This window comes from Camelus bactrianus, chromosome 27, assembly GCF_048773025.1.
Source record: "Camelus bactrianus isolate YW-2024 breed Bactrian camel chromosome 27, ASM4877302v1, whole genome shotgun sequence".
Lineage (NCBI taxonomy): Eukaryota > Metazoa > Chordata > Mammalia > Artiodactyla > Camelidae > Camelus > Camelus bactrianus.
The window spans coordinates 34641982-34664378 of record NC_133565.1 but is presented as its reverse complement, the minus strand read 5'-3'; the positions used below and the strand labels follow the sequence as shown (position 1 = coordinate 34664378).

Below are 22397 nucleotides of genomic sequence, written 5' to 3'. Positions count from 1 at the left end.
CGCCCGGCCCCGCCCTCGCACGTGATGCCGCCAGCGAGTACAGCCTGCGCTTGCGCTGACACGCCCCCTATCTTCCGCCCCGGGCGGCCCCGCCCAAACTTTTCTTCCTCACCTTACGGCAGAGTTGGGAAATCTGCCTTAGATTGTCTCTCTACCGGAGAGGAATGTCGCAATGCTGGGGTAGAAAAGTCTGGGTTTGCGACTGTAGCTCTCGCTTTCCGGCCAATACAGAGGTGCCTGAAAGCTGGTTGGGGTGGTGAGGCCAGAGGCAGGTAAGAAGCCGCCTCCGCACTTCGGTTTGTGGGTCGGTATGTCCAGGCAGGGAGCCGCTTTGCCGCCCACGCGGACCTAGCGTATCTGTGCCCCTTCTCCAGTTCTGTCGCGGGGTCCTCGGCGTCGCCAGTCTTCCCCCCGCCCCTTTTCCACACACGCCCCCTCCCCCGCACTTCCCCGCCCCCGACCTCCGCTTCCTAGTTCTGCTTTCCATTCATTCCTCTGACTTTTCACTGAGCGGTTTCCATGCCTTAGACTCCGGAAAGTCAGAAGCAAGTGAAATAGTTTCGGCTTTCTTAACTGCTGTGTTATGTCGGAGACCAGGAGAGAATCGGCAGTGGTAGTCAAGTAAAATTGTAATAGAGAAAAAAGAGCCCCGGATACTCTCTGAGCATAGACGAACCCCCCCGCCGCCCCCGATCGTGTTGAAGGACCTGAGGAAACCCTTTCCAGGGTGACCTTTGGATCATTCTTAATTTGTATTAAAAGGCTGGTGAGCACTAGCTGGTCAAAGAAGTGTAAGAGGAGATAGAAGCAGAGAGGATTTCAGGTACAAAAGCAAATGACAGTCCTGGCTGGAAGAGTGAAAAGTTGTTGGAATAGAGTATCGCTGGTGAAAACCATACTGCTGTAGGCTACCCTTTAAAGAAGCATCGTTGTGAAGTAATGAGATGAATAATCACGTGGGCCACAATGTAAGATGGGAGACTCTTAAGCATGAAAGTGTACCATGGAACCGAGAAGTGGACAATTAATGAGTGAGAGTGACTCATTTATATAGAGCCAAGAACACTGGCGGAACTCAACCCTGTATGCACATTAAAATTGCCTGGGAAACGTTTTAAAAATAGAACCAATGCAGTTGCTCCACCTGAAACCAATTAAGCAAACCCAGGCATCAGTATTTTAAAAAAAAAAAAAAAAACCCTCCTGAGATGACTTTAAGGCTGCGGGTTTAGTACCGCTAAGCTAGAGCAAAGGAAAGGATGGGAAGTAGGGGAGGGCAGGTTGATGGAGTTGGCTCTGTAACATTAAGATGGGAGTCACTTGATGAGGCAGAGTTGGAGATGAAATGGGTAGCTTGATTAGAGTGACGAAGGTTTTGAATAACTGCTCTGGGAAATGGGAGGAATCACTCTTGCCTTTCCCTTCAACATAGTTCCATCCTTCAGTCTTAATCAGGTCCCCCTCAGCTACTCCTGTCTTTCCTCTCCCTTTCCCTTCCGTCCAGGATTTATCAGCTGGGGATCCAGCCTTAGATGTTTAGGGTATCCTCATTTCTATCAGAAAATCAAAGTTAAGCCAATTTTTGAGATTCAAAGACTGACTGCTTTCCCCTAGAGATTAGTACATACAGTCAGTGCCTTGCCAATTTAGTATCTTTTATTATTCATTTTATTAATCATTTAAGTTAGGAATGAGATACAAAGGTATTTATGATTCAGCACTGTTAGGACCGCACTAGTATTGGGGAAAACAAAACAAAACTAACAATTCACTTGGCAGGCGTCGAAGGTCTGTATAAGTTCATGACTACTGTCTATTAACTAGGGTTAATCCAAAAACCTGTCTATCTGCCGCTAGATAAGAGAGTCACTATTGTCTGGTTAAGACTAGAGTTTAGTATGGAAAGTAGGGGTGGAACAGAGACAAAGACGATAAAGTGGGTGGGAACAGATAATGAGGAGCCTTGAATTCCATGCTAGTGTTTAGATTATATACTATAAGCAATTAATACGTATCTGTAACAACCTCTTTTATGCCATGGACCACTTTGGCAGCCTGGCCTGTGGACCCTAACTCAGAATGATGTTTTTAAATGTATAAAAATAAAACACGTAGAAACATAAATGAAATCATATTTACCAGAAGTTTTTAAAATGTTAAAGCAAGTGCATGATGTAGTTATATATGTGCTTCCTTATGCATTATGTAACATCTGGCAGCGGGTCTAATTATGTAATTTCAAGATAGTGGTGAGTATAAGTTATATTTTGAGATACCTGTAACAACTTTAATGTGGTATGAAAATACTGTATGTCTACTGGTTACAAAAACAGAGACTGCTAATACTTCTGTGGATTATTGCCTCCACTTATTAAAGAGAATGCTAAATTTCAACTAAAATGTATTGAAAATAAAGATGCCGGTTTTTTTCCCAATCCAAGTCCATGGAACCCTAATTCTAGCCACATCTTGGCCCATGGATCCTAGATTTATAAACAGCTCACTGTAATGGTTTGAAGCAAGAGCATGACAGATTAAACGTGTTTCCGAGAGGTACTTGAGCACTGTTCAATTCTCAATCTCTGTTGGTCTGGGAGTGAGAAACTGGCTATTCTCTTTTTGTATACCTTACTGGCAGTATCTGGTACTGATCCACTGTTGCATAATAATTCGGACCAGTAGGAGAACTGAACTTGTATATGTGGAAGAGTACAAGAAAATTGGGAAAGATAGATTGGGGCTATTTTTGTGGAAATTATTGAATGCCAGGCTGTAGTTTGTACTTAATGTGGTAGACAATAGAGAAATGTTAAAGTTTTGGAATAGAATAATGTAATTAGAGTTCTGTTTGGAAAATTAATCTACCTGTGATGTGTAGGTTAGATTATCAAAAGAGAAAATAGGAATGAAGAGACTAGACCAATAAATAATTAACTTTTTAAAACCTAAATTTTATCATAACATGATCTCTAAAGAGTCTACTAAATTCCTTTATTTCCCAGTGTGACTGACCAATCTAAAGAAACAGACTGAAATCAATTATATACCTTTCAACAAGGATGTGTACAACAGTGTGGAGGTCAGTTAGCATTTTATGTGGTCAAGAGATTAGCCCATTCTTCTGTTTTATAAATGATGTTAATATTTCTGATGAGCGATGGCTGTACCATTTATCTAGGTTCCCAGGTGTTGCTAACGCCTTTCTTGGTTAAATTCCTCCTACACCTCTAAGTCCTACATTTCTGACTTTTTAACGTCAAGACTCCTCTCCCCACTAGTTCCTTGAACCACTTGGATGAGTAAAATTCGTTAGTTTTTAAAAAAAAAAAAAAAAAAGGAAGTCCTCAAGGACCAGGTAATTCATCTCTTTGGAAACTGATCAGTTGCCAGACTGTATAAAACCTACTGCCCAAATCCCAGCCAGTCCCCAAATTATGTGCTTTTTAAAACATACTCCAAAAATTGAATTTGAGGTCCAAGTATTTCTAATCCAAATGAGTAATATAAAGTTACTTAACTTCTCTGAACCAGATTCTCTGAGGGAGTACCTTCTTCAGCATGACTAGCTGTATTGACTTTATTCATCTAACTATTGGAGACCATTTGGGTAGTGATACAGTTCAATGCAGATTGAAAATCAAGTTTATGTAGAGGTTGCAGTTCATCTGTCTCTTTTAGGTAAATGGGGAATGGGTCTGTCTTAAAGCAGAGAGAATACTTGAAACTTATGAGGGTTTCTAAGCATTTTTATTATAGAAAATCTCTGGAAGTTTCTATCCCTGGCTTCCAATTCAATGACGACCCCTTCACACATTCATCTGTTATAAAAACACTGAAACTCAGTCCTGGTACTGAAAACAATTGTCCCAACTTTAAACCCGTAAAAATTGGGTTTAAAAACCTTATTCCTGCCTTCCCTGATGGCCAGCAAATAAATAATAGCTCTCTCAGAGCAGTGTGATAGTTTAAATTCCTTCAGAATAGTAGCTAGGGGATTTCTGGCCTCAGTTGGTTCTAACTTTCTCTCTCCTGCTTGTTGCAGCAACCTAGCACTTTACATTAGCAGTTAAAGTGAATAGTTGCTGGAAATCTTTTGTCCTACTTAATAATACGTAATTCAGGCCTGGTCAGATAACTCACAAGAATTCATGTTAATTAACATTTAAGGAAAAATTGCTAAGACAGAATTCTATATGTCATAACTGTCCCATCAAACCCTGTTTTCCTATCAGGACAGTACAGTAAAACACAAATTCATTATTTCTTTCATTTGTTCATTAAATATTTATTGAGCTCCTACAATGTGCCAAGCACATTTTTGAAACCCATTAATTAGGAGTTTGTAATAACAATTTACCTCATAACTATATGTGAAAAAGATAACTTACCAGGCTTTGAAATCTGCAAGACAAGAATAACAGATGACGTCTTTTTCACTCTTTCGAACTATATATTGGCATATAGTTACTGTGTGCTAAACACAGTAATTATTTATGAAACCAGGAAGATTATAACTTTAGCTTGACCACACCTTATCACTAAGGTGTATCAGCTATACACTAAATAAAATTCCTTCCACACCTTTATAAAATATTATCTTACTCAGACCTCTCATTAAATCCAGTGACCGCCCTATGCACTGTATTTACAATCCCAGTCATTTCAAGTTTTGTGATTGTGTTAAATCATTTCTCAGAAAATTTAAGCAAAACAAAGTCAAGTTAAGAAAAGGCTGACGTTTACACGAACTATATGCTAAGGGAAAAAATTTGTGACACTTTTGAGGTAGAAACAGTAGACTGAGAATAGCGTTCTTTTTCTGGTCAGTGACCCTTTAACCATTGATAGACATGCCTAATAAGTAACAGAACAGTAAGAGGAGAGCCTTGGTGCTAGAAGAAATCCTAAAAGGTTCCCTAGTCTTATCTCCCTGGCCTGAGATAGGGCCAAGTGGAATTTATCGCAGTGGAGTTACCAAGCATCAACACACCCAAATGGTTTTTCTCCTTTGAGAGCTAAATTCCTCTATTTGTAAAATATTCCTGTTAGAGGTATATGTTCAAATACATAAATAATTTATAAAATTGAGAAATCTTCCTATGTTTATAACAAATTTGTGTTTTAAGAGTTTTTCAAAATGTATTTCACTTCCAGGAAAAATATTCATTTATTAAAACTTCTCCAGTTTGTCAAGGACTGAAGATTGAACAGGGATGAGTAAAATCTAATCTCTGTCTTCAGGAGGGATATATAAATCTTGATGATAATTTTTACGTGCCACTTTATGCAACTCTCTGGATGATTTAGGCTAGCATTAAAAGGAAACGTTTAATTAGGGGAAATTGAAACCAAAAAATAAGGCTTCAGCTTCCTTCCTGAAAATTTTTCTGTTTATGCTGCCATGAGAAGCACATTTGGTCTGGGATGTGATTCTTTTTGTGAAAGTGCAAATGGAATCAGAAATTAGAAGTTCAACATAATCTAATTTGAATAAACCATCAGATTATTTTTGACTCTTTGTGTTTGAAAATGTGTAGAAGAGAGATTAGACTTACGGTTTTTTCAGACGACAAAAGTGAGACTAGTAGGTTGAAGAAACAGGCATGTTTAGGGCAGTGTAAGAGTGGGAGGTGGTGCTTTTTTTCCCCTGAATGAAAATAGCTGCATTTACTGGATACATGCTCATTCTAAAAAGGGGTAAAAATAAAGCAGTCAGTAACAAAAGTTAGAAGGAAAAAGGTTAAAAAGTATTAAAATTCTGTTCTTAAAGAAAAGTGTACATAACTCTGGAGAGCTGTCATTCTTGATTATTTTGTGTATATTTTTATACAGATTTGCATCTAACCTTTCTTTTCATAGCATATCATGAACATCTTTCTGTGTCAATAAATTTATGTATACAACTTTTTAAATTTTATTTACTGAAGTGTAGTTGATTTACAGTGTTAGTTTCAGGTACACAATAGAGTGATTCAGTTGTACATATACACACTTCTTTTTTTTCAGGTTCTTTTCCATTATATGCTATTCTAAGAAACTGAATATAGTTCCTTGTGCTATACAGTAGCTCCTTATTGTTTATCTATTTTATATATAGTTTTAGTGTGTATCTGTGAATCCCAAACTTTCTTTCCAGAAATCCCTATGAAAGCTCATGGAACTGTGCTGTCCAAAATAGTAGCCACTACCCACACATGTGTGGCTATTTAAATTTAAGTTTAAATTGATTAAAATTTAATATTCAGTTCTTCAGTCACACTGGCCACTTTCAGGTGCTCAGTGGCTACTGGATTGGACATTGAAGATGAAGAACATTCCCATCGTCATGAAAATCCTAGTGGATAGCACTGCTGTAGAAAATTGTGTTCATTGAGAGACTGGAATAACCCATAATTTCTTTCATTGGTCTTCATCATTATATTTTAAATTTCTAAAAATGCACGGATTTCTTCTTGTGCTGTTTCATTGATTTATCTATTTCTGCTCCAATATCACACAGCTAGTTGTAAGTCAAGCTCCTGCACACTTCCCTGAGAGCAGACATGGAAAATTTCTACATGGAGTAGGAAGGGATAGTAAAGGCCTTTACACTTCTAAGACTCTGTAGATGTAAAAATTTCTCTGCAGAGCTTGACTTATATCATGTTGGAATCCATAATCTATTATTCATTTATTCTACAATTATTATTGAGTATCTGCCTAACAAGTTCTAAGTCCAGGAGACCAAAATAATACATTTAGGCAGGCAAAGTCCCTTATTCTTTTAGGCTCATGGAGTGTACATATTTGGCCTGGTAGCAGGGGGCAAGAATTAAGAAACAAACAAGAAAACTATCAGAGAGCCGTGAGTGCTATGCAAGGAATTGAAATTAGAGGATAATAGAGTGACTGGTAGTCTCTTATTTGGTTAATCATGGGAGATCTCTGAATAAGTGGCATTTAAATTGAAATCTACCTAACAGATAAAGCCAACTACAAGAAGGTCAAGACACAGCTAGTACCCCAGCCCTTAGGAGGAAAAAGCATGGTGTGTTTGAGGAAGAAAAAGAAGGTTGGTGTGGCTGAAACTTAGTGGGCAAGGGGACAAGTAGTAGGAAATGAGATCGGGGAAGTAGCTGGGGCCGTGTGATCATGCATGACTTAAATTTTTAAACAACTCTGACAGCTGTGTGGAGAATTTACTGGAGGGGTCGATAGTGGAAGCAAAGACACCTGTTAGGATAGGTCAAGACAAGAAATGATGATGGATTTGACTAAGGTGATAGTAGTCAAGATGGAAAGCATTGGACAGATTCAGAACATTTTGTCTGTAGAATCATCAGGACTTACTGACTGGATGTGAGAGATGAAGAAAGTCAGAAGCTCAGGGGTGATGTCTGTATTTCACTTTACAGTGTTAGGCTCAGTTTCTGGTCTAATTACTATAGGCAAAACTGGCACACAGAAAACACCAATAAATATATTCTGACCAAATGAATACATTTGCTTCAATACACATATTGCTCCTATACACATACCAGCTACTAAAGCATAACCGCTTGTGCTCATGCCTTTATTAATTATTAGGGAATCTGGTTCCTAAGAATTGAGGTTTATGTTATAGACATATCGAGTATGGGGAGTAGCTAAACTGTTTCACGGAAGTACCCAAGCTGGCAGCGCAGAGTGAGTGAGCCGAGAGAGCTGCCCTCCGCAGGTGCAGTTCTCTGGGAATCTCTTATTTTAAAAATCTATGCTGATTTTGCATTTTGTGCTACATAATATCCGTGTTTATGTTAATAAGATATTGTAAGTTACTGATTAAGATATTTTAAGTATTTAAAATATTTAAAGTATTTAAGGTTAATGTGCTTAGCTTTTTTTCCCCCAAAACTAGTGAAATTGAAGCTCTAGGAAGATGCACTGGGATTAGCTTGTGTCTGATCTTTGGTGTGTGTGTTTGTGGATACCTGCTAGTACATAGCCATGTATTCAGTTAGAGGAGCACAGACCACATTGTTAGCGTTTGCAGTTTGATATAATTTAAAGTAAAAGCCAGTGGGAGTGAGGAAGGGAAAGGGGAACTGCATTTAGAAACTAACTTTCAATCCTCGCTTAAAATGAGTAGGACAGCTGCACTTTGCATGTAACGTTTTTAAAAACATAACTGAATGAAAGCTGTTCCCTTTTTTTTTTTTAAGGAACCCTTGCTGAATAATTAGGGGGAAAATGAATAAAGGTCACAATTCTGGGGTAGCATTTTTTCTTTGGAGTTTTATGGTAAAACTTACCTTGATCACTGCTTCATTCAATAACCACAGGCATGTTTTCCCAGTTGTGAGAATTGCTGCCTATCTTATGAAATGCTTATTAATTAAAATCTTCATGTATATTTTTGATCTTATAAAATGGGTATTTATGCATCTATATAGTAGACACTTCTTATTTATATCCACTGTAATTAATATTTTTAAGCATTTTCTCATCAAAAATTCAGATTGAAACAGCAGTACCACTTCTAGTTAAAGGTTAATCTACTTGGAAACTGCCTTTAAGATATTTTAACAAATACCCCCAATGCTTTATTAGACCTTTAAAAGCTCTTAAAATTAATTCAACCTAGACATTTACAGAGGGGTACATGATAGTGGTCTATAACAGGAATTGGCAGAATTTTTCTCTAGGAGGCCAAACAGTAAATATTTTAGGCTTTGCAAGCTACTCAGCTCTTATAGCTCAAAAGCAGCCATAGACAATATGTAAACAAATGAGTATGACTTTGTTCCAATAAAACTTTATTTACAAAAACAGGCAGTGGGCCACATCTGATTTGTGGGCTGTGGTTTATTGACCCTTTGACTAGAAAACTAGAAAACTTTTAGGATTTTTAAAGAGAATGGCAAGATTTTTAAATTGGGAAAGATGAGAGCTTAGAATTGTGGAACCCTAGAACTAGAGGAGACTTTTAGAAATCATAGAAATGCTTGGAAAAACATCTTAAAAATACAGGTACCCAGACCCTACCCTCATCATGTACGTTCTTTAAAATTTCCATAGATGATTCTGATGTGCATCCCTGGCTAGAACTACTATTTTTCTGGTGCAAACCTCACTTTACAGATGATGAAGCTGAGACCCAGAGGTTTAAAATGATTTCTTCAGATACAACTGGTTAATTGTAAATCTGAACAGAATCCTAGGTCTGCTGACTTCCAGCTTAGCTGAACCTGCAGCTTCTTCCCTTGCTTATTTACATCAACAAGTAATCAGAATTGTTCCTACTGATTTATAAATTTTCCCTTCAAGTTACTATTTTTTTATTTAATTGCCCTATTTTTGTAATAAAGAGAAATATTCAAGTAGTATGCATTTTAAGGATTTTAGGATTAATATGAAAAACTAGTCTCTTCCTTTTGTTAAAATTAAATATTTAGGAAGTGTTATGTACTATGAATTCAGTATTCACTTTGTTTAGCTACAGAAGTTGGAAGATACAATAAATTAAACCCTAAAATCACAAGGTTTGTGTATCCTGACAACACATTAACAGCATTGCTTCGCTCAGGTTGAAAGAACAATTTTATGTGGAGTTAGCATTCACTCTGCTTATGCCGAAGGTAAAGCACAAGAGGGCAGAGTCATGGCCTGACTAGATCTATCCTTGGTGACTTTGTAGCTTTATATAAAGAGATAAATGGATGCTTTATTTTCAAGAAATCTTTGAAGTCCATTATTACCAACCCAAATACAGGGAACAAGGATGGAAATAAACGTTTTTGAGAGCTTGCTGTCTGCCAGTGTGCTGAGTCTGTTTACTCACGTTTTAATTCAAAAACCAACTCTCTGAGACAGGTTTTGCTCTTACCTTGTTTTACAGATGAAGACAAGCCCAGAAGGAGGAGGATTAACTTGCCCAGGGTCTCACACACATGGCAAGTGGCAAAGTCAGAGTCTGAACTCAAGGCCTCCTGGCCCCAGAACATAGACATATACTATATTTTATAGGATTTTACAAGTAGAACTATGAGGAAATCATTGCCTCCTCAATTCACTCTCCAGCATTCCTTACTGTCCACCAAGACCAAGTAATCTTTTCATTCTAAAGGAACTACTATCAATCAACAGAGGAAAATAGACAAAACACAAAATCAGAGCAAAAATGGGGGTGTTATAGACAATGCAGAAATCTTTAAATGCTTTATTTCTCCTTTTTTCCTGATCTGTATTCTCTGACTCCCTTGTTAAAATGTGTCGTTCATCTGGCAAACACTGTACCGCAGCTATGCCAAGCACAGTGTTCACTATATAGAAGGGAAATGTCCCTAGGACGGTTCTCCGTGATTCCTGGTTCTTTTGCTAGGTCCTTGCCATCTCATTTTCCCTCACCCCGTTACTGATGGGATCGTTGTCCTTCTAGTCATTCCAGCTGAAACCCCGAGACCATGTCTTAATTCTTTTCTCTCTTATCTGCCCTCTTCTGATCACTTGTTAATTCTCTGTCTGCAATATCTTTTCCTCCTTGCCTCTCCATTTCTGTTACCAGCCCAGTCTTGAACTCTTTAATCAATGAAAATTGGTAAGAGCCCAGATAAGAAATTCAGGCAAAGCTCTACTGGGACTCCTGCCGTAGCAGGAGGGAACTAAAACAAGTAACTGTTTCCCTTACTCGCTCCCTGAGCGGGGGTGATCTGGTCCTTTAAATGAGGTGAGGGTAGGCGGGGGCCTGTGGGTCAAGCCGGAGGGGCAGCTCAGTTCGTCTGCCCACCCCCTTGGTGGTGCTTTGTGGCTGGATCATGCTCAGTACCCTGCTTTTGCTCCCAACACCTCAGAAGTGGCAGTTTGGTTTTGTTTTTTTGTATCTTGTTGCTGGTAATTTGTTCCAATGGCACATACATGCAGTTATTTTTAGTCCCTTAAAGTTTCTATGTATTCTGTTGTTAGAGGAGACGTTTGTCTAGGAACAAGAACTGCAGTAAAGGGTCCAGGTCCCAGCCTGTCTCACTACTGCCATCTCCCCTGGTTTAGGTCATGTCCTCCTACTTTTACTTTCAATAAGAATCTAATTGATCTCCACCTCCATTTTCTCTTCCTGCCGATTATCATCAGTCTTCCAAAGCATTGCCATTAATGGCTCCCCATTTCTTCCAGAATAAGTTCCAAGCTTTTCACCTCTTCATTCAGTCCATCAACACGTAACATCTAATAATCTTTCTCTAACCCTCCGCTACACCCCTGTTCCCACTTCATTCCAGCCAGCCTGGACTACACATTTTTTTTAGTATTTTATTTGTCTATTTATTGACTTATCACTTTATTATTTAATTATTGTATTTTGGTGGGGGGTAGGGGGAGAGGTAATTAGGTTTATTTTTAGAAGAGGTACTAGGGATTGAACCCAGGACCTCATGCATGCGTCTTATGCATGCTAAGCATTCACTCTACCACTTGAGCTATACTTCCCCCCCACCCCCGGCTACACATTTAAAGTGTATTACTTTCCTTGCCTCTGCCTCCTTAATACCCTTCTCATGCGTCCAACTCTACCTGCCTTTCAAGAGCCCACTTCTATGCCACTTTCTTCTTGGAGTCTTTCCTGTCTGAGCTCTCCTGCGCTTTCCCTCTTTGGAATTCCCATTCATTTTATTTGGGGCTTATGGGTTTCTTCTTCCATTGAATATAAGCCACCTGACACATCTTTGTATCTCCAACACCACCTAATATCAGATACTCAGTTGGTGTTTATTGACTAAAAGAGGTGTATATGTACATAAAAGAGGCTCATTATAACATAATAGGCTTAAGCTCAGTGAGGATAGAAACTATGCCTATCTTGCTCCCCTTCTGATTTTCCAGCCCCAGCTCATGGTAAACACTCAATAAACGTTTGTTAAATGTAGCACACTACAGTTACCAGTTGTTAAGGTATAAATTCCTTGATGATACAGTAGATACCTGGAAATACTATTTTGTTATTTTTTTTAATCTTAGTTACCTGTGTTCTTCATTTTGTGTTGACAAATACGCTATGTAAAGGTCATGTATTAATCTCGCTTTACAGAAGACGAAACTGAGACTTAAAGAAATGAAGTAGTTTATTAATGATCACATAGCCAATGAGTAACAGAACAGAGTCTAAAATTCAAGTCTTCAGATGTGGAATTTAGAGTCCTTTTTCTTGGCCAAGGATAGTTTGGCGAAAGGCCAGTTTGGTTCCATTTGCTTTAGAATTTATTGATGTTAACTGTTGCAATCATGCTGTTTGGAATAGAAGTTCTTGACTGGCCCAGCATCTGTATGTTGGATATTTTCAAAATCAGACAAAACACAAAAACTGTTTTCTGAAGAAAATCTTGACCCTGCCTGTGGACACTCCCTCTGAGGTGAGATGCCTGTCTGTTCAGGTGCTCTTCTCTTTGTAGGCTTCTATCTGTGTGGTTGGGTAAAGGTGTGGATCTGATTTCAGCTGGCAGCATAGAGACAGGTCTCCAGGTTCTGCCAGGCAGGACAGTCTGGCTGTCACCAGTCATGGGATCCGTGGAAGCCGTGGCGGGGAGAGGCGGGGAGCCTTGCTCGATGCATGTGCAGTCATTCCCGTTGCATAGTCATGTCATCTTAAGTCCAGTGAGATCAGCAGCCCCTGAGCACCTAGGCTCCCCACAGCTGCTCTTACTAAACTACTGTTTGCTCATTTGCCATCAGGCTGGGTTGTGGGGGTTGAGGGGTGCTTTTTATTCTCAATTGATGTATGGTTGATTTACTGTGTTGTATTAGTTTGTGGTGTACAGCATTAGGGATTCAGCTATATATACACACACAGACCCGCATATTCTTTTTCATTACAAGTTACTACAAACCATTGAATGTAGTTCTCTGTGCTATACAGTAGGACCTTGTTGTTTATTCTGTTCATAGTAGTTTGTGTCTGCCAGTCCCAAACTCCCAATTTAGCCCTCCCTCTCCCCTTTGCCCCCTGGTAACCATAGTTTGTTTTCAATGTCTGTGAGTCTCTTTCTGTTTTGTAGATCAGTTCATTTGTGTCTTTTTTTTTTTTTAAGATTCCACATATAAGTGATATCATATGATGTTTGTCTTTCTCTGACTTACTTCACTTGGTATAATAATCTCTAGGTTCATCATATCACTGCCAGTGACATTATTTCATTCCATTTTATGGCCGAGTAGTATTCCATTGTGTATATACCACATTTTCTTTATCCATTCATCTACTGATGAACATTTAGGCCGCTTCCATGTCTTGGCTGTTGTAAAAAGTGCTGCTGTGAACATTGGGGCACATGTATCTTTTTGAATTAGAATTTTCTCCAGATTTATGCCATCAGGCTAGTATTAAGGATAATTATAAGAAACAGTCCTCTGGGGGTGGGTATAGCTCAGTGCTTAGCATGCACAAGGTCCTGGGTTCAAAACCCAGTACCTCTATTTTTTGAAAAATTAAAAATTAAAAAATAAGTTAAAAAAAAACAGTCCTCTGAAACTGTTTCATGTTTCATCAGGATATTATGGGACATTCATTATGATACACCGTGTCTTTTCTGAAAATTTCTTTAGAAAAATCCGTCTGACCTTCATACAGAGAACGCTTTTAACTCTCCTGAGCGATTGTTTTGTTTTATAGACATTGTGAATGTTTAACTTAACACTCTGGTTAGCTGCCAAAAAGCTAAAAGCCAGATCTGTGGCCCACCCATAACAAATGTGCTCCATGCCTTGTTAAGTTCGTTCCTGGCTCCAGTTTATGTATCTGCTCAAGTTATTCTTTCTTTTTAAGAAAATCTTACTTTGTGCCATCTTATTTTTATAGATAGGTAGATAGATTCCTACACAGCCTTAAATTTTTTCTGAAGTAGTTGATATCATGATATACTTTGTGAACAAAACACCTACTCATTACTTTAGCTCTTTTTCTGTATTGGTTTTTGCAGGGTTTCGATTGCATGAAAATGGTTGTACCACAAAGTTTTAATATTTCAGTAGTGTAACCAAGTGGTAAAACAGCTGTTCCAATGGCCAGAACTGATTTAATTGATGTTATTATTCTAGCCCAACTTTTCACAGTAGCGTTATTTTTTTACAGTATGCTTTGCTTTGTCCTCTCACTCTGCATGTGACAGTTTATTGCTTTATGCTTTTTAGAATATTGTGATGCTGCCAAGTCAATGCACAGCAGTGAACTCTTGTCTGTTAGGCTCAAAGCTTACCACACTTATCAGACTTCTTGCCTCTGTTAGTAGCTTCCCTCAGGTGATCATGAGCCTGTCAGCCTTCTCATATGACTTGTCTTGCTCCTGCTCAGAGTGAGTCATGCATTTGTTTGGATAAGATAATATGAATGAGTATTTGTTTACAAACCTCATTTGTATTGATTGGTTTGGAGCTCTATCCAGATTGTCTGATCATCCAGTCAGTAACATAAATATTATTTGTACAACATTTTATACTCTTAATAATACCTTCAAGTAAAATTATTTGGCCTTTTCTACAACTCTCTGAGGCATATAAAGCAGACATATGCCCTTTTTTAAAGATGACAAAACAAAGATAAAATCATTTAATGACTTGCTCTGGATGATACCAGCAAATCAGAGGTAGAACCAGGGCTTGACCCAGGTCTTCTGATTCCTGTGCCACATTACCTTCAATGCCAAAACAATCTCTAATTTACATGATAAACATCATGTAGTCTTTATCTTACTCCTTGGGGTTAAAGATGGGAAATGGGCAAAAACATATGACTTATGCTCATAGAATCATGAACAAATTTCATTTGTAATACTCTCATAATTTTCTGTGCCTGAAATTACAGTGTCTTTTAACTACAACTCTAATCATTGTCACTTTCCATTATGGAATGAGGAAGTAATATTTTATCTTATCTCTTGAAAATTAATGTTGAAATGGAGACTATTTCCCTTAGTAATTAATATTTTTCTTTAGACTCTGAAAATTCATGTTTAATATAAAAATAATTTGCCATTGTTACCACGCATATTCGCTTAAGGGCCAGATATACCATTAATGCTATCGAGTTTGGTAAAACATTAGTTACACTGTTAACCAATTTCTGCATTTAAAGAGGAAATTTAAAATCTACATTTACTGTTTCAGATGGAAAATTTCCAAAGTTTTCATTCTAATTGTAACATAAAGCACATGAACTGGAGGGTTTTTTTTATTTTTACCCCTAGCCAGGCATCATTTCTAAACACTTTACAATTGTATTAAACCCGCCAAAACTTTGTGAGAGGAGTTGCTATTTATGATCCCCATTTTACAGCCACATGTCATACTCAACAGTAAATATTGTCTTCTGCCTCTCCTTCAGCTTCTGAAATTTCTGAGCAGCCCTGGTCAGTACAAGATGGACCCTGTGGTGTTGAGTTACATGGACAGTCTGCTGCGACAGTCAGATGTCTCACTGTTGGATCCTCCAAGCTGGCTCAATGACCATATTATTGGGTTTGCCTTTGAGTACTTTGCCAACAGTCAGTTTCGTGACTGCTCTGACCACGTCTGCTTCATCAGCCCGGAAGTCACCCAGTTCATCAAGTGCACTGGCAACCCAGCCGAGATGGCCATGTTCCTTGAACCCCTGGACCTCCCCCACAAGAGAGTTGTGTTTTTAGCCATCAATGATAATTCCAACCAGGCAGCTGGGGGAACCCATTGGAGTTTGTTGGTTTATCTCCAAAATAAAAATAGCTTTTTTCATTATGATTCCCACAGCAGGAGCAACTCAGTCCATGCAAAGCAGGTAGCAGAGAAACTGGAGGCTTTCTTAGGCAGAAAAGGAGACAAACTGGCCTTTGTGGAAGAGAAAGCCCCTGCTCAACAAAACAGCTATGACTGTGGGATGTACGTGATCTGTAACACTGAGGCCTTGTGTCAGAACTTCTTCAGGCAGCAGCCAGCATCCCTGCTGCAGCTGCTCACGCCTTCCTACATCACCAAGAAGAGGGCAGAGTGGAAGGACCTCATTGCCAGACTTGCTGCAGATTAGCTGCTGAAATCACACCTGTGACTTTGGAAGTCTCCTCTCCCTGGCAGCCACCATCCGTGGGGCGGCTGCAGGCTCAGTGCCTGAGGGAAGATGCCTGGTACAGGGAAGCTTAAGGTTCTTGCTTTTTTCTGAAAGAATGTTGCCCCCTGCATTATCCTGACGGAAAGTTTCACTTTCACCCTACCCTGAGAGCAGTATGTTCTCTGAAAATGTCTTCACATTTTGTACCAAAACCTTAAAACCAAGCTGTCTTAACGTTTATTCATTCCCTTTTGGTCTCCCTTATCCACCTCGGCTTATTCCAAAGGAAAAGCAGTGATCTGTAAAACACATTAGGAATATGTGAAGTCTAGAGGAATGCAAGAAGACTAGAGAAGAACCAGAAACTTCCTGCTTAGCCCACGTATTTCAAGAGATCCATCTGGCTAGAAGCAAATCAAGACCCAACCTCATTCAGGATCTGAATATCCTAGAGATGGTGTTAGCCCGTCTTCCCCCATCTGATCCTGGAGTGCTTTAAGACAGAGGAAACTTTGTTCGAATAAATGGCTGTGAGTGGGTCGACTTGCTGCTCTGCATTGATAACAAGCTTTCCTTCACCTTGTCTGCTAGCCATACACACACTCTTTTCTTACACCCAAAGCTCTGCAGTTTTAAAATTTAAGCTGATAACTTGCTAAGATTACCTGTTACTTCAGATAAACATTTCTGCTTTCTGATAGTCATTTTTCCTCTCTCCATCCTTAATCTGGCAGAATTGTTTTCCAGTTAGTCATGGTGATTTGAGGACTATTGTATCTAAAATTTACAGACTTAATGCTGGTTTGTCTTTGAGATGTAAGGGAGAAGTGACCTTTGTCAGCCCTTTCACTTAATTCAAAATGCAGACAGTGTAATTTTTAAATGTGGAACCAAGAGTAAAAAGAAACGCGAGCCCTCCTAAATCACTGGTGGGTTTTTTTTCAGAGTTGCTTCAAATAAGTAACAACTATGGTATTTAGATACAGACATTGATTCTATTCCTAGTTAGAATTAGATTGCAATGCATATGAGATTTAAAAGCCAGACATTAGCTTCGGCCATGAAATTTATTTCAGCTGCCTCCCCAGCTTAGCCCTGCCCCCAGCCCGCCTGGTCCGAAGTAACCTTACCGCTCAGTGACCACAGAGGCAGTACCTCAGTTGCTTTCAGTCAGGAAGGGAAAGCACAGTCAGTGTAAATAGCTGCGGGTTGCAGAGCCGGCCTGAGTGAACGCAAGTTGAAACCAAAAGTCAAAGAAAAAGCCAGCAAAAAAGTTTCCCCTTCAAGTCAGTTATGTTTGGGATAAAAAAGGAATAAAAGATTCGGAGCTGGCGATCAGCCATAGAGGTAAATAGGGAGGGAGGGAGGGACAGCAAGGGGAGGGTGACACACTTGTGAAGCCGGGAGTATAGATAAGGATAAGAAGGCAATATTGTTTCCATAACCGTGGACTAGGCGTCTCGTGTAGACTCTTAAAAAGAGGCAAATCCTCTGGAAAAAGCGGTGGTCTTTCTGATGAAGAGAGTGCAAAGTGTGTCTGTATAAATGTCAGATTGTCTCCCTCTTAAAACAATGCATATGGGAGCAGGCTTTCCTAACTCCCTAAGATTCATCCCAGAGGTAAATTATTTTTTGAACTAAATTTGTAAAATCTTAAAAAAAATTAAATCTAAGGCCTCCTTTTCCACAGCATGACTGAGCTGTGCCGCAGGTTGGTCTCCTGTGCTACTTTGAGTATGCCTTTGTAAGTCTTAGCGTTATAAATGACAGGAGAATTGGAAAGTCTACTTGTACTATTTCAGCAGATACTGTAACAGCCTGTAAGGTACACACCTGCTTGACCACACAGTGTTGATGTTGTGTCAGACAAAATACAGAGAAGATCTTTTGCTGGATCGTGCTCCCTTCTCTTAGTCAGACGGACCCAGTGTGCAAAATCCAGCTTCAAGGTACTCAGGAGGTAAGGTTATTCAAAACTGGTCGAGCAGTTATCACACTGAGCCACACTGCTTTCGTACTGATCCATAAGTATATTCACAGTTGTCCAACCTGTGTCTCATATGGAATTTAGGTCTGCATATGTAAACCCAGCTGCAGGTGGTGGTGAAAAATACCACTGAGTTTTTTGTTTAAAGTTGTCCAAATCATAACTATTTCTGCCCTTTGGCTAGATAGCTGTTGAAGTTCCTAAGCACTAGTCCTCCTTGGATCAGAATAATGAAAAAACCACAAGTGGATTATACTTCTGATATGAGCCTTATTACTTTTCTCTATAGTTTTTACTATATCTGTATTGACTCCATGTTTCTTGTTTGTTTGTTTTGTTTTGGGGGTTTTTTTTTGGCGGGGGTGGTAATTAAGTGTTTTTTGTTTGTTTGTTTTAATTTTAGAGGAGGTACCGGGCATTGAACCTAGGACCTCGTGCTTGCGAAGCATGTGCTCTACCACTTGAGCTATACCCTCCCCCCAACTCTATGTTTTAAAACTAGGTATTCCATTAAAATGGCAAAGTAGAATTTCTCAGTATTCACTGATACAGAACATTTTTTCTTCCATTACTTAAAACAGAAAAGGGGAAAACATTTACAGAAATTTGCATTCTATGGTGTGGGAAAGGGCATGAATGTTCCAGTCAAATCCAAGCCCTTTCGTAAACTTACAGCCTCAGGCGAGTTTGAGATTCAGTAGCCCTGTCTGCAAAATGAAGTCGTCGTCTGTTTAAATGGGTGCTGTGAGGGTTCAGTATCTCCTGTGACTCATGTAATAGACTCAGAAATGAACCTCTCTCCCTTCTTTCCTATGACCCAGTCCATTTTAAGACTAGCAGCAAGACGGAAAACTTAGTTTTATATTGCAGCCAACCAACTGTGTAAAAAATGGTCTGATAAATACTGTCATGGACAAAAGAGAGAACTTATTCAAAGATGGTAACTGATAAAAACTAATCTTTGTATCACTCTATAATGTGCAAAATACTTTATATATATTAAATTATATTGCCATGTGTTTCCAAGTATTTTTTTAATTGAAGTATAGTTGATTTACAATGTTTCAACTGTAAAGCAGAATGATTCAGTTTTTTACATATATATATACACACACAAACACACACGCACACACTTTTTCAGATTCTTTTCCATTATAGGTTATTAGATGATTGAATATAGTGCTACACAGGACATCCTTGTTGTTTGTCTGTTTTATATACAGGAGTAGTGTGTATCTGTTAATCCCAAACTCCTAATTCATCCCTCCCCCTTTCCCCTTTGGTAACCATAAGTTTGTTTTCTGTGTTCTCCAGCATTTATTATTTGTAGACTTAAATTTTGATGATGGCCCTTCTCATTGTAGTTTTGATTTGCATTTCTCAAATTAGCAATGTTTCTTTTTAATTGAAGTGTAGTCAGTTTACAGTGTTGCATCAGTTTCTGGTGTACAGCATGTTTCAGTCATATAAATATTTGTATATATTCCTTTTCGTACTGTGTTCGTTATAGATTACTACAGATATTGAATATAGTTCCCTGTGCTGTACAGTATAAATGTGTTTATTTTATATATAGGAATTATTATCTGAAAATCTCCAACTCCCAGTTTATTCCTTCCCACCCCTTTTACCCCTGGTAACCATAAGTTTGTTTTCTAAGTCTGTTTCTGTTTTATAAATAAGTTCATTTGCACCTTCTTTTTTCTTTATTTAGATTCGACATATAAGCGATACCATATGGTATTTTTGTTTCTCTTTCTGGCTCACTCCACTTAGAATGACAATTTCTAGGTCCATCCATGTTGCTGCAGATGCCACTATTTTATTCTTTTTTATGGCTGAGTAGTATTCCATTGTGTGTATCTACCACATCTTCTTTATCCAGTCATCTGTCAGTGGACATTTGGGTTGTTTACATGTCTTGGATATTGTAAATAGTGCTGCTGTGAACATTGGGGTACATGTGCCTTTTAAAATTATATTTTTATCCAGATATATTCCGAAGAGTGGGATTGCTGGATCATATGGTAAGTCTGTTTTTAGTTTTTTGAGGAATCTCCATACTGTTCGCCATAGCGGCTGCACCATTCTACATTCCCACCAACATATAGGAGGGCTCCTGTTTCTTCACAGCCTCTCCAGCAGTCATCGATGGCAGACTTTATAATGATGGCATTCTCACTGGTGTGAGGTGATATCTCATGGTAGTTTTGATTTTCATTTCTCTAACAATTAGTGATGTTGAGCATCTTTGCATGTGCTTGTTAGCCGTCTGGATGTCTTCTTTGAAATCCTTATAGCATATTGTTTAGCCTCCAAGTGTTTGTGTTTTTTGCAGGTTTTTTTCCTGTAGTTGATTTCTAGTCTCATAGCGTTGTGGTTAGAAAACTTCTCCCCAGCAGCGCAGCCCAGGACACGGTGCTCTGCGCTGGGCCCATCTTCCCTCGGCCACTCGCCCTCTGGCTCTCCCCAGCTGCCCCCTCAGTCTTCATTCCTAAAACCTGCAAAGCCCTCACCACCTCCCACACTCTCCGACCTCAGAGAGGAGATGGGAGCTAGCGTGAAGGCCTTCAGCTTTCCTGACACGAAACCTACCAACCTGACTGAATCTGTACCCGTCTTTGAGCCTTCCTTGCTCCTGTTGCAGTGACCCTCACAGTTGTGACTGATCCCTTCACCTGCGCACAGGCATCTTGTGCAAACAGTTCCTTCACACACACACACACACACACACACACACTGATGGAGATGGCTCCTCTCCATCAGCATTTAGATGTATTAATCTCCCTCTCTTTAAAAATAAATAAAAGCATGACCTCATGTTTCCCTCTAGATACTGACCTTTTGCTTTCTTCCTCTTTACAGCCAGATCTGAAATGTCAGTGTCTCACCTCCCGCCCTCTTAACCCACTTTAAATACGGTTCCCGCAACTCTTCCCCCAACTCTGCAACAAATTCTCAGTAAGATCAGTAATGGTTCTTGTCTGACTAGTCCTCCTAGCAGCGTTGATTTCTCCTTTTCCACAGCTCCTCCTTTAATTGGTGTGACACCTAGTTCTCTGCCCACTCTTGTTTATTTGCCAGTTTCTTCTCTACTTGCTGTAGATTCTCAGGTTTTTGTCCCCAAATCTCTTTCCTCATTCTGTACACACTTCCCATCCCTTCCCGAGACCAGCACTAGGTTTGGGCATAGCAGACCTGCATTTCTCTTCTGAACTCTCCCAGACTTCTACCTGAATATCCATTTTCCAGCCTACTGGAAATCTCCCCTTGAATGTCTCACAGGCAGCTCAAACCCAGCAAATCCCAGCATTCATCTCATTAACTTCTCTCATCAAACCTGCTCCATCCATATTTCCTACCTTAAGAAGTGGCATCACTGCCCCACCCAGTTTTAGCCAATAATCTAGGAGTCATCCTTGACTTGTCTCTCTCTCACACTCCTCACATCTCTCAGTCTCCTAGTCGTGTTGATTCTACATCTTAAATATCCTTTAAATCCACGTACGTCTCTGTTGCCAGTGCCACCCCTCTCGTCCAAACAACCATCACTTTTTACCCAGACTGCCGCAGTAGCTTGTGAAGTAGTCTCCAGTGTTCACACACACTCTCCATCCCCCAGTCCGTTTCGTATCCTGCCAGTATCTTTAATAAAGCTCTGCTCAGTCCGGCCCCTTCCCACTTCTCCTGCCTCTTTGCGAGGTGGAGCCCTCTTGCCACGGTTGGCTGTGCCCCGACTCTGCAGGCCTTCTTGCGGCTCCTCTGGCACAATGCATCCTCTTCTCCCCTTACGGCCTTCCCACTGGCTGTGCTCTCCCCTTCTAACTCTCCCACACTTTTCATCAGGGAAACCTTCCCTGATGCACCAGACGAGTTTGCTTTCCTTGTTAAACAGTTCCCTAGAATCGTGAGCCTTTTCAGCATGCCCAAATCACACATAACTTGGCGGTGTATCTTTCTTGCCGCTAGACTGTAAAAGCCCTGGAGGCCAAGGACCAAGTTTGATCACCATCAAATCCCTGCTGCTTAACATAGTGCCTGGCACAATGTAGTGCCTGGCACGTAGACACTGGTTGTTATTTGCTGAATGAATAAATACAAATGTAGAAGCAATTTATCAAAAAACAGCCCATCATCCTTCCACGGCATCGCAGCCGAGATCAAAATGCCCTGTTAATCAGCGTAACACTTCACGCTTGCCTAAGAGCAAGCTGTTGTGGGGAGAGGGTTTGACAAGCAACCTGACAGAAAACAAGGAACTCTCTAAACATGTAACTAACCATGGACGTCTCTTCAACTTCCTTGCTGATTTCTTAGAGATTTTCACATTTTACATAGTTATAATCCATGGGTAAGCACTATTTTAATTCTGCTTTTTACAGATTTCCTCCC

General features: G+C 39.6%; 1 protein-coding gene across 2 annotated transcripts; it reads left to right on the top strand.

Annotated features, from left to right (window-relative positions):
- Nucleotides 1-122: 122 nt before the first annotated feature.
- On the top strand, nt 123-19024 carry SENP8 (SUMO peptidase family member, NEDD8 specific). Of its 2 annotated transcripts, none has more exons than XM_010955317.3 (2): nt 123-272; nt 15323-19024. In XM_010955317.3, exon 2 carries the CDS (start codon nt 15359-15361, stop codon nt 15995-15997), a length of 639 nt encoding a protein of 212 aa, XP_010953619.1. In that variant the 5' UTR covers nt 123-272; nt 15323-15358; the 3' UTR covers nt 15998-19024. The 2 variants fall into 2 exon arrangements, with proteins under 2 accessions (XP_010953619.1, XP_045372878.1); XM_045516922.2 differs by lacking the exon at nt 123-272 and adding an exon at nt 12151-12359.
- The last annotated feature ends 3373 nt before the right edge of the window (nt 19025-22397 follow it).

Excerpts from the sequence above, each read along its gene's own strand:
- SENP8 (XM_010955317.3), top strand. The coding sequence starts at position 15,359 with ATGGACCCTGTGGTGTTGAGTTACATGGACAGTCTGCTGCGACAGTCA.